Source organism: Conger conger, chromosome 3 (assembly GCF_963514075.1).
Source record: "Conger conger chromosome 3, fConCon1.1, whole genome shotgun sequence".
Taxonomy (NCBI): domain Eukaryota; kingdom Metazoa; phylum Chordata; class Actinopteri; order Anguilliformes; family Congridae; genus Conger; species Conger conger.
Window position 1 is genome coordinate 51,023,152 of NC_083762.1, and position 13,290 is coordinate 51,036,441.

Consider the following 13,290-nt stretch of genomic DNA (forward strand, 5'->3'; position numbering starts at 1 on the left):
AGCTGTCAAGTTCTCTCCATTCAATTCCAGCCATTACCATGTTTCACTTGTGAGGCCACAAAGCTTGCATGGAGAAGATACACCACCCAAGGAAGAGTTAAAAATAGATGGATGAACAGAGGCAGGCTGACATACACAGGAGCATGACAGAGACGGACAGCGACACCAACATGAGCTTGACTGAGAACAACGGGCGTTTTCTTAATGGACAGGTTAATGGGAGAGCAAAACAGACAAAAGTGATCGGCTCTTTTACCCCATCGGAATCTCGATTTCATGAGTGGTTTTGGAAAAGTGAGTCCCTTATGGTGTTCGCCATTGGCTGTAGGAGGAAAAAATCGGTTACTTTTGAAACCATCATGTTTACACCAGCAGAGGACTCCACTTCCATGGTCAGACCATAGAGCATATCAGGAAATCAAACTGCTAAATGCCTGAAAGCAAACTTCACAACATCATTTTCTGATCTGCCTCATCAATTTCTCATAATCAAAACATTTTTAACAAAGTATGATTAAAAAGCCCAAGACATACTGTGAGAATTTTTGTTAAATGGGTTTTGGAAACCACAAAAGAAGCTTTCTCAAAAAGTATCTTTGAAAAACATAATATTTTGATATATGACATGTAAATCTGGGTCTATCATAGCTGCATAAATACCAATGGCAAACTCAGTTATATAACTACATAGATCTTCGGGGGCCTGAAATGGTTGGCACTTGGGAGAAGAGATTCCAGAGACACTGTGGTAGGATGCAAGATAGACTAATGCAGAGACACAGGAAAGCTAGTTTACCTCTTATACTAGTGAAAAACATTGACACAGACCAGTTACAGGCTGTGGAAAGGCTTGGAATCTCATCAGCATTTCTCAGAACTGTGCCAAAAAATGATTGCATTTAGCTCACAGAGAGAGGAGATTGGACCCAGTGTGGACTCTGTAAAGAAGGAAAGATTTGAGACGCCATTTAGATGGACTGTCTTGTCAAGAGAATGCAGAGGGCTTTCGGACTGGTTGAAGCTGCACTGTTTAGGAAGGGAGAAAGGCGTGTTAAAAATGATGGAATTACCCCCTCTGATCATCAGTGTCCTGGAGGAGTTAGTCACCCTGGGTAGGCTATGTCTCATGCCATAACGAGAGGGGAAAACAAAGTCTCTGCCTGATGACGTCAGGTTTCTGGCTGGCATGGCAACCACTGAGCCCTGGGAGACATGAGGCTTGGTGGGGCCCGGGTTTTTCAGGATGCCTTTCCCTGCATAAACAAAAACAATTAGGAGGGTTACTGGAGTTGCCCTACCTGCAACACCCACCCCCCACCCCTGCAGGTAAAATTGAAGCCACATGACAAACCCTAGCCCTGACTTAGTGATGAAACTGTTACTACGGCTAATTACTGTTTTTGATCCGTGTGATTCTGCCAACTTCTACTAATGGAGAGCAACTCAAAATAACAGCTTTTTGCCATGGCCCACTGGCCACTTTTGCCATACTAAATGTTTGAGGCTTTCAAGATCCCTAGAAAACCAACAGATTCTATCTAGAGTTGGAGGTGGCCAGTCTGACTGTACATAAAGAGCACATCAAGCATGGCATTTCAGTGGGGGGTACATGCAATCTGTGCAGCCCATAATATTAAATTAACAGATTACAATAATACACTGCTCTTTTGAGTTCCTTGGCACCATTATTTGACATGACCTCACATGGGAACATCATATATCCTCCATAAACAAAAAGGATTGACAGAGGATGTACTTCTTGCACCAGCTGGCAAAATTCCATCTCCCTCAGAAAATACTGGTACTATTTTACACTGCCACTATACAGAGAGCATCCTCATGTCAGCCATTACTGTCTGGTTTGCGGCAGCATCCTCTCTGGACAGACAGAAACAGCAGAGAACTGTTAGGTCAGCAGAGAGGGTCATCATCTGTAGTCTAGACATGCTGCAGGACCTGTATGTGTCAAGGACAAAGAAGCGAGCTGGAAACATAATTGTGGACACTTCCCATCCTGCAAACTGCCTTTTTCAAAAACACCCCTCTGGAAGGCACTGTAGGGCCATGAAAAAATGCAACTGAAATCATAAGCTAGAAATTCAGGCATGAGTAGCTCATCCAAGTTAACTTATGATAGCTAAAAACTTCAAAACTCTTATAAGCCCAATTGAATGGGCATTAAATGTCATTCATTTCTGCTAAAGTTATGTAAACCTTATGATGCTCATTCAAACATTGTTTGGTAGCTACAGTACTCAGCTTTGTAATGTAAAGTTGAGGTTAGGTCATCAGAAGAAGATAATGCTCCTAATGCGCCCTTTTATAAGATTGTTATTCAAGCTCATGGTCAGTTTGTGTGGCAAAATGTTTATGCTGCTCTTTTAAAACCGCATAGAGATGAGCCTTCAACATGAACTGAGAGCTAAGAAGCAGAGGGTGACATGGTATGCCCGTGTGGAGTGCCCAGGCCGAGCAGGGTTCAATGGGACAGCTGTTTCTCTGATTGAGGGTGGTGGTAGGATAATGTGGGAGGTAGAGGTGGGGATGTGAGCTGTGAAGGTTTGGGGAGTTGAAGCAATGCATGGAATCTGCTCCTGTGGACAGATGCAAACATATGAGGCACAACAGCATGGAAAGGCATGACTTCAGAGAGCAAACACATCACAGATGACAGATAATTGTCTGGAAAGTGCACTTGGAGCTGCTAGAACCTGGATGACAACAAAAAAGGTCAGGTGATTAACTCAATGATGACACAAATACCCCCATCATTACTACTGAATTTCTCCGTGGTATGGGCAGGCTTGGGCAGAGATCCATTCCACATCCAACACTGTGAGAGACAAAATCTTTACGGACCTGGAATATGGTCTAAGGACCTGGGGTATGGTCTAATAAGAACTGTATATACCTTCACTAGGCATAAAAAAGTGTGGGGCTAAAGTAGGAGAATTCAGTTTTAAAAAGAAAATCTCATTACCCATTTGTCTAGCTGTCTTATTGATCCCCAGTTAAACCTAGAGATGTGCATTTCCTAAAGAAGTGTGGTTTATATGAACTCTGCCAGAGGGCAGATCCTATTGACATCACAGGCTTCCCGGAAATCACACAGCTCATTTGAGAGTAAAAAACGCTGCTCTCAAACAAATACTCATAATTATAAGGACTACCCAAAAGCTGTTAACATTGAGAATCCGGATGAAACGCTGAACATTTTGGTGAATGTGCATGTAGTCTAAAAATTGACAGAGTAATGGCAGTTTAAAGAATGGTTTTAAATACAGATTCATAAAATTACATAAATGTTCAATTAAAAAGTCGAAGCAGAGATTAGGTAGAGGGAACACCAATGGGTGGCACTGTCAGGCTAGGGGACAGGCTTGGTGCTACAGCTGAATCTTGGGACGTGCACAGTTGGTCTTGTCTAATGAGTTGGTAGCTAGGTAGTTGCTACAATGCAATCGGTAGCAACAAGGCAATTGGTTTAATTAAAGTATATGAAGCATATGAGCATTATGTCTTATGAAAATCTATGTACCCTACATCTATATGAATCTACTATATATGTTGCTAGGGTATTACTAACACAGTTAGTAGGTGGTTGCTAGGCAATCAGAGAGGTGAGATGATTCTGCATAATACAAGGCAATTGGTTTCATGGTAGCATATATAAAGCACTTTATGTATGCAGTCAGTTATGACCTCTAGATTAACTCTGCTGGGCAGTGGCTATTGTGACATCACAAGGCTCCTGTGATTCTCCAGGACCAGCAGTGAGGACTGATATACAAAATAATATCTAAAATTCATGAAAGGGGAAAAATTGAAAAAGCATTGAAGTGTGGGATTTACCCAAAGGCTTGAGTGGGCGCTGGGTAGTACTAGAGGCCTGGGGTTGAGCCTGCCCCAGCTGGGGGCTAGTGATAGGGGTTGCTGTGGTACTGAGAGGTTTGATGGGAAGGGGTTGAGGATTGGCAGGAGGAAGGTCCTCTGAGGGGGGAAAGATATTTCTATCTTTATTTACACTCCCTGGGAAGGAAAAACAGAAAGATAGAGGGTCTTATCATTGGCATGAAACACCAGTTTTACCAATCAGAGCATCAGGCATTTGTTTGAAATATCTATTTCTTATTTGAAATGGTCATTCAATCTCATAAGACTTTATGCTCATCTAAATATGAATGGATAAAAATAAGATATACAGTGCGGTCTGTATGTATTTGGACAGTTGCACTTTAACCTCACATTTATTGTTTCATTTCAAATCTAATGTGTTGGATTACAGAGCCATTTGGCTGTACCATGGGGATTCACTTCTAAATGTATGTTATACATCTTTGTAAAAAAAACTATATTACTATGTCATAATTGTGAAAAACACATTTAACTGATACATACTGTAGTTTTGGGTATTCCAATACAGCCTGCTGAAGTAATGAAAAATCTTTTTTATGAACAGAATAAATGAGGTCAGAGCAACAAATCAGGTACTCGATCAGTGCTGCTCATCCTTGAGAAGAAAAACAGTTTGTATTATCCAGCATGCAGTGGGAACATGCAGACTTTGCAAATCCAAATGCTTTTGGCTGCAAGCATATCAACTCTGAAACCAAAACTTTAACATCATGGTAATACATTCTGAGATGCATAAAAAAGACAATGGGGACAGACTTCAAACTTCCACCTATAAGTGTCAATATAAGTGGCCGTTTCTTTTTGTATTTGTTCTGTTAATCTCATATCTAATTTCAGTAGAAATGACATTACAATCAAAATTTTACTCATAAATACTTGGTTAGATAATATGATAATATACCAATCTGTGTGATCCATTTACTAAGAAAATAAATATCCTGAAAGAAACAAAAACAATGATTTCATGTTCTAAAAGATAAGACAATAATTTCTCAAATGCATCAAACAAGGGGAGAGAAAAGTGCAGAAGGACTGATTAAAATTAATGCAGAAATGCAGATTGTGCCTATATTTAGGCAGGGCGAAGACAGGCAACATCTTCTGTGAAGTCATTTCCTCTGGCAAATGCAAGGACATGAACCCATGCACGGCCAAAAAGAAAAATTGCAATGCCAGACATTACTTACTCACATATTTGTGTTGAAGTTCACTTCCCCCTTGATCATTTCCATGGTCTTGGACTTTCTATACACTCAAGGCATGCCAGCATGCAGCCAATCACAAGACCCCACCCATTCCAGCAGCTCCCCAATGGACAGAACTGAAGCAATGGCCGACTGCCATTAAAGCTGATGATTCAGAAAGAAGGAAGGTGTCTCTATTTTACCCAACGTCAACTGTGGCCTTTGTGGCACACTGGGTCTCGGGAGAGGGGGCATTTCTGGGTGGTTTTTAGGAGGTGCTGTGGAAAATAATACGACTTTTTAAAAAAAGTTTAATAAAAAATATGGAAAATATAGCAGTCTTGCAAGGGGAAAAAATGTCCATGATAAGCATTCAGGTCCAGAATTATTGCCACCCTATCATGCACAAATAAATATAGTGAATAAAAATGTAGTATAGTTTTAATAGCAACTCAAAACAATAGCATAGCAGTTATTTTGATTGGTTGAAAAGGTATAAGATGCACTCTTGGAATTTTACAGTAGTTACGCTTGGGACTGAAAGGGTTAATGAGTCAATGGAATCAGCCGAAGTCTTACATTTTTCAAATAAAAAAAATAATTTCCCCAAAAAACACATTTTTTTTTGCTAGTAAGTCTTTGCATTAGGGATGTGACAAATCATCAGTTTTTGTAAACGGTTTCCATCCCATTTATTAAACTGTTTATAAACTGTTTATGGGATTGTAACTTTAACTGGAGTACTGACAAATTGAATTGTATTTTCAAACTTTATTTTGGACCATGTAGTTAAATGTCAACATTGTAAGTCAGATAATAGCCTAATTGATTGATTAAGATTTACATTTACATTGCCATTATGCAGTGTAACCTCACAGTTACAGAAGTCTGTAGTCTGTAGTTTACATTCAGGCATGCTGGTTGATTGTGCATCTTTTAAAAAAATGCATCAGTTAAAATTATATTTCTTCATGTTTTCATCCCCCTTCCCTATGGACTTGACTGGCATGAAATCTGTAAACATGCAGCTGTGAAGAACTGTTAAAGACGGGGTTGTGCGCTCAAAATTCTGTGGTCACGCAATATTTGCCTGATATAATATGATAACACTGGGTCTATTTTACTATAGGTGACTGGCCTAATGATTTTACCTTTATGACAATACAGATCTCTGTACAATTTTTATTGAACGGTAAACTTTGCCAATGCATTTTGTATGGCACGGGACAATCGTGGTGGTGAGATTAACGTGGTCCATTTTTCGCTGAAAGCAGGGAATCTTCGCTTTCAATATCCAAAGGATTAATCGATTAATGATGGTAAATGCTTGGCATTTATATAGCGCCTTTATCCAAAGCACTGTACTATTAATGCTTCTCATTCACCCATTCATACCCACACTCGCACACCAACAGCGATTGGCTGCCATGCAAGGCGCCGACCAGCTCGTCAGGAGCATTTGGGGGTTAGGTGTCTTGCTCAGGGACACTTCGACACACCCAGGGTGAGATCGAACTGGCAACCCTCCAACTGCCAGACGCCCGCTCTTATCTCCTGAGCTAATGCCGCCCTAGATAATGTATTGTATCGATGTATTGTAATTATTGTATACAGGTAGTTTGAATCTATGTGTTAACGAATAAACACGGATTAAGAAACGCCATACCTGATTTAACACACACAGAAATTATTTGATAACTATAGTAGCCTACTGTATCATTCAATTACCTGCGGTGTTAGCATTGTCTGAAATGGCCGCAGATTGCTTGCTAGTATTACTTTAGCTTGTCATTTGCTAGTTTAGAATGTAAACAGCGTATTGTAATATTGCGTGCAACATTTATCCAATGATGTATTGCTTTATTTTTATAAAGATACAGTATAGTGGAAAGCTACATTCAGTTTTCAGGTAGTTTGAATTCACGTGTCAACAAATAACCATGGATCTTCTGTGAACTTTAAGAAACAACATAAGGTTACAATAAGCCACAAGTCAACCAACAGCTACATAAATTATTTCATAACTAATACTGTAGCATTCAATTCCCTGTGGTGTTTTCATATTAAAGCCCCTGAAATGGCCAGATTGCTTGCTAGAACTATTGTAGCTTGTCGATTGCTAGTTTAGATTGTAAACTATAATAACATGCCTGGTGGTGAACGCGCATTTATTTGAAACTGAGTTTACCATTTCAGGTTCAGAAATTTTTTTTCGGTTAGCAATTTTTTAAATAAACGTTTAACCATTCACACCCCTACTTCGCATATGTTTATATAGTTACCTGGCAATGCAAGACAGTTCCAGTAGCTAATAGAATTCTGTAAACAATGCAGATTGATCCCAGATCGTGATTAATCACTGAGTGTTGAACAGCACTCCCTCTCGGGTGATATTGTTGGATTATACAAGTGAGCATGTGAGTTCGCTGGCAAGATGTAATGTGCAAATAACTTATTGACGGCAGACAATGGGCATCTCCTTAGGTTGTGTCTGAAGAAATTTGTTTCAGACAGCAGTTTTAATTATCATTGAAATGGAGAAGAATGACGCTAACTATATTTTTAAATCATTAATCATTATGTATGCTCAAGGCTTATCGTTGGTTTGAAAAATTCCTTAAAAAAGAACAGTTCGGATTAAATCGTTTTTCGCCCAGATTTTTTTAATTTTCTTGGAATGTTTTTGGAATTAAAATATATAATGGATTTAGTTCTCTGGACCATTGCCATTGTTGGTAAATGAGGGTATATAAAGTTAAACATCAGTTATGCTTCATGTTTTTATTCTTCAAAATGGATTAAGAAGGTATTATTGATCTCACGTGTAGCCTACACTCTCAGAAATAAAGGTATGAAAAGTGCCTAAACATAAACTTGTACCCCTATCCAGTAATATAGCTGTAATTAATGTGCACTTTTACTTGGAAAACGTAGCTACTCATTTGTACATTGAGAACATTACTGTTTATTTCTGAGAGTATACGTGTATTTTGTGTTTGGCCTTATAATGCTGGTGATATATTGGATATTGTAACCAATTATAGTCCTATAGTCCTACTACCTGTGATCTAAAAAAACATAGCTGAAGTCCATTCTTAGTTCCAGGTTTTTTGAGAGGGCGCTGTAGTCTTTACACAGCCGACTGGCTTCGATCAATGGGGGAGGCAGGAGGCATGAGCTGCTGGCGGTGGTCGTACCCCTTCAGCTACTGTAACAGCAGCTAACTGCTCCTCCAGTGAGTCGGCAGAGAGCAGCGCTTCTGGATCCTGCACCTTATCCTCAAACGGTGGCTGTCAGCTCATATTAATGAGCAGTATTTTACTTTTATCTAAAGTCTGTGGTCGTTTGTTTGGTATAAGAAAGTGTTCAATTGTGACAAACATTGATGAATGACTGTAATTTGGAATTTTTAATTACAGCTAACATAGGCTTCTCGTATCGTTAGACCCCTCCGCCCTCACACACATAGCTAAACAGGTCTACACACTATGAAATAAAAATCCCTTTAAATGGCATTAATTATACATTATTATTATTATTATTATTATTATTATTATTATTATTATTATTATTATTAATTATACATTCATTCACCCCTTAAAATGGAACCAGATCAGCAAATAAAAACACTTCACTTAAAACATAGTTTTTTGTGATTAATAGATTATTATCTATCTTGTTTATCATATGCAGCCTTTTTTCTTCATTTTTATCAAGGGTGCCAATAATTCTGGAGTTGCCTGTAACCTCATAGGCTACAACTGAAAAAGTGTGGGTGAAAATCCAAGGAATCTTGTGGTGAAATAACACAGAATTGAGATGAGGCATTTGAGTCACCACTTGCACACGTGGTAATGAATGAATCGCCAGTAGAATCAATAGTGAGAAAAGGGCAATTACCAAAAGTTGATCTAGGAGATCCAGGGAAGGCGGAGTTTTGGAGCAGGTGGGAAACTCTGATGTGAGTTCTGTTGTGAACAGCTGTAATGGGGAAAACAGTAGAAGATTCATCGTGGAGTCTGTCCCATTAGGACAGGGGATCCTGGAGCTTAAAGACAAGCTGAAACGCAAGTTAGAGCAACACTAGCTTCCGCGCTATGACCTATATATGAGTGAAACGGCTCTTTCGGGGGCAATTTTTGGAGGGCGAGGAGTTGATTTGACTGATGTTAAATGAGGAGGGGGAAGCAGAGTCATAGCCTATGGCTCTGGGGTGGAAGAATACTCGCTGCTGTTTGAAAGCATATTGATTGGAGGGTAACGAAAAAGTGACAGACATTTGATCTAAATACATTCCTGCTGGTACACGATGATGTAAAATGTCATGAAATGTAATTTTCCAGGAAAATGTCAGCGTGATTTTGATTTGAGCGTGTCTTTAAATCTCTCTGGGGAGTAAAACATCCACACTGAAAGGAAACAGTACTCTTCTTCTCACTCTAATGTACACTAAAATGTATTTTAAAAATGAGTTTTTTCTCTCTTTTCTTACCAGTCTCCCTACCACAAGGTACATATATGGTGCAGGGATTCTTCCCCCCCTCCCCCCCCCCCCCCCCCCAGATATTGTACTGGCTATATGATGTAGTGACCAAAGTGAAAAGATGAGGAATTCATACATTGTCAGAGATAAAAGGTTACATTTTCTAAATTACAGAAATGCTTCTATTTATTAACATGACTCCGCAGACAATGTGTCTGCAACATCTTCAAACAAGTTTTTAGGGGAAAGGAGGAAATGAATGGCTTACCAGGTCGAGGTGGGAACATTACCCGGCTTCCTGTCATAATAGGCTTCTGAAAAGATACATACAAAACATATATATATAAAAAACATATACTGATTAAATTAGAACTGTTGCATCATATAACCCCTTTTTTAAAATGTTTTCGCTGTAAAATGCAGTAAATGCTCCTATAGAGTTCCTACAAGTAAGAGAGGACATACAGTATGATCTATATAAACATATAAGCTGATTTAGAACTGATAATGTTTCTGTGTGTTGAACTATCCTCATTTCATAGAGGAATGGTCTCTCAAAGCCGTCTCTGACTAAGAGTCCAGTATTACAAAAGTGTGTGTGATCTCTCTACCATGTCTAATGTGTCCTAGGCCTTAAGTGAGGTACTATTTCCTTCTTATTAGGCAAGGAGCCCTGGCATTTTGGCAAATCCACCATAGCCTCTAAATTTATGAGCCCCCCGCCCCAGGAACAGGTGATGCCTGCTGGCTATGCCACTCACTCTAGGCAAAAGACTCTGTCCTGGTTCTCTAATGGAGAGTGAGGGTCCTGGAATCTTTCATGGTGGAACAAAGCAAGCGGAATGACCCCAAGAGAGTGAGAGCCATGAACATGCAGTGGATCCATGCCAGATCAGGCATGTAATGTATGGTTTTAGGGGGTTCCGTATGCTCATGTTGCTGCAGCTGGACTGGGAGACTCTTTAGCCCTTGCTATAGAAAGGGAGAGAGAGAGTAAGGAGTGGGGGAGAGAGGGTGAGAGGGAAAAATATGGAGGGGGAGGCAAACAGTTGAGAGAGAGAGAGAGAGAGAGAGAGAGAGAGAGCGGGGGAAAAATTGAGATGAGGAGGGCAGTGGAAGAAAAGCAGCTGTTCTTTTGACCTGGGTTGTCTCTCTTGGCTTCTCTATCCTTGGCCACTTTTTAGTCCTTTTTCATCAGGGAAGAATAGCAGTGGGAATAAATTACAGCTTTCAAAAATATAATAATGGGAAATCAAGATACTGAACTCATTTTAAGGCCATTGCCTGTGGAAACAATTAACAGTAGAAAACCCATGAAGTTTTCAACTGTTTTACACAAAGAAGTTGGTACATACCACTGGTTTTCCATTTGGGATCCTTGGCTTGAAGAGTTTTTGGATGCCCTTTTCTGCAGAATATGGGATAAGATAGGCTATACATTTCTACATGGCAACTACTTTAAAAAATAATCAAATGAACATTGTGCACACAGTGATGATTCTTGCCTTAGGAATAATTGAATTTACTGGCACCTTATCTAGTGGTATGAATGTCATCTGTGCATGTGCAATAGGTTGGACTCCAGTGTCAACCATAAAAGTACTTAGGGTCAAGGTTTTGATTGACATACAGCATATTATTGGTACAGGGGGAAGTATTTCATTGAGATACCGTCATTGTTTTTGGTACAGGGGGAATGGTTTGAGGGATGTATCCCCAATGCTTTTGCTACAGGATTTGAGTTATACACCACCCATGTCACTAGTATGAGGTAAAGATTTGAATGATGCACTTTCCAAGCTGTTGGTAAGAGTGGAATAATTTCAATGACCACACATTTAGTTGGAGAGAATTGCTTCAGTGATGTGCTGCCTGTGCCACTGGTATGGTGGGAATGATTTAACTGATGCAGCGTCCAGTCACTGATAGGAAGGAACAGTTGAATGACATACCACCCATGTTGGTGTTGTGAATGACAGGTTTGCTCCACACTCCACTTTCCTCCTCCTTGTTGGACCGAACACCAAACTCATAGGGTGTGTTTGGCTTCAGGTTGTCTATCACTGTGTCGCTGGTCGGGCAGGTCTGATAGTTCCACTTCCTGTTTCTCTCCCTATAGCGAACTGTGTAATGCCTGCAGTTCATTAAAAAACAGAACACAATGCCCCAATCTTAAGTCTCCAAAATAAAAATATATGATATAGAGGAACTGTTGGCAGCAGTAGGGGAATTATGGCTGGCAGCAGTGGGGGAATCATTGAAATGTGTGAGATTTTTGGTGCTGGATATACAGTAACAGCATGAGATTGGTCCTAAAGGTATGAGTCTCACCTAACACCAGGTATGAGACTTCATGTCTATGCACAATTATGCCAATCACAGAACAGTAGTGCTGTAGTAGTTCCCTTTCCATTAGGGCCAATGCATTTTGTCTTTGGAGGAACTCTGATGACAGTGTTGTCCCTCTACTTGTTGAGTCCCAAATAGACTTGATTAACTTGCACAAATATTTTGTGCTATTCAGCCATAATGCACATAGCAGCGGTAAGGCCTTGAACAGAAGGAACAAACATTAAGCTTTAATAAGAGGGCAAAGGGTGGAGGAGACACTCTGTCTGAGCGGCTTTCAAAAAGAGCAAAAAGGGAGAAAACTCAATGCCGGTCAGTGAGGAACAGAAGATGTGTTCTGCACTGACCAAGAAAGCATAAACGTGTATGCTTTGTGCTTGTATTCATCAGTGTGTGAATAAATGTGTGCGTCCAAGGATTCGCTGATGTTTTCTTGCTTCATTTTCAGATGTGTAGGGATAGACATTTGTCTTAGGCTATAGATTTGACATGAAAGATTATGTAAAAATGTAACAACTAATGGAAAGTAAATGTGAGAACCATCCCCAACAGTGCATTTTTGCTAGAATTGTAGCTAGTGACCACATGTTGTAGCCGAACAATGATAGCCTTCCCTTCATAGTTTTCAATGTTGATAATTGTTTGAAGATGAGCATACAAGTATAGAAGAAAAACATCAATGAGCTGAAATTTTACTTTTTGACATAAAAAACATTTCTGAGGCTGCTGATGAATGGTATTTCCATTGGTGTTGGCCTGCTATTCTGACACATCTGTGTGTTACTTCTCCTTCCTTTCCATCTGCCAGACAGTGACACAGCAGAGCATTACCGCATGTTCAGCTTTCAACCCATAGCCAGCTTCTCCACGTCAACACATAGCTTACTGAACGATGAGATTTAATATCTGAAACTGCCAAGTGGTTTTCATTTAATACCAGGTCCACCGATGACACAGGTTACACAACACTCATAGCACTAAACACTGTACACTGTTGCCATTTGCACCAAGGAGAGTCACTGTGGGCCTGAGAGACTCACAGTGAGCTACACTCAGTCCACATTGCCAAAGGATCCAGGACCCTAAGATAAATGACAGATCAGCCTCTGGTAAAGTGAATGCAAGGGGTGACACCACCTTATGTGTAATGGTCTCTTTGTGCTAATGAGTACAGTTGCATGTAAGGGAGGACCTCATCATTTTTTAGACACAAAGCAGATATATTTGAAAGAACGAGCACATGAGATTTGTCATTTTTCCTTCCATCCCTTCATGGCTTCTATCTGACAGAGACCAGCATCACAGAGATAGAGCAGCCTGGTCTCACTAATTTGATGACCGGTGACCAAATGTTCTGAC

General features: G+C 40.0%; 1 protein-coding gene across 6 annotated transcripts in view; it reads right to left on the reverse strand.

Annotated features, from left to right (window-relative positions):
• Positions 1-13,290, reverse strand: part of LOC133123795 (target of Nesh-SH3) — a 64,343-nt gene that overhangs the window by 27,534 nt on the left and 23,519 nt on the right. The window contains exons 5-12 of one of the 6 annotated variants that reach the window (XM_061234349.1): positions 11,535-11,716; positions 10,938-10,990; positions 9,851-9,896; positions 9,000-9,080; positions 5,303-5,377; positions 3,853-4,029; positions 1,071-1,253; positions 257-322 (exon numbers count right to left, since the gene is read on the reverse strand). In XM_061234349.1, coding sequence (XP_061090333.1) covers positions 257-322; positions 1,071-1,253; positions 3,853-4,029; positions 5,303-5,377; positions 9,000-9,080; positions 9,851-9,896; positions 10,938-10,990; positions 11,535-11,716 — 863 coding nt within the window. The remainder of the gene's footprint in view (positions 1-256; positions 323-1,070; positions 1,254-3,852; positions 4,030-5,302; positions 5,378-8,999; positions 9,081-9,850; positions 9,897-10,937; positions 10,991-11,534; positions 11,717-13,290) is intronic. The other 5 variants (XM_061234351.1, XM_061234350.1, XM_061234352.1 and 2 more) reach the window with 5 other exon arrangements.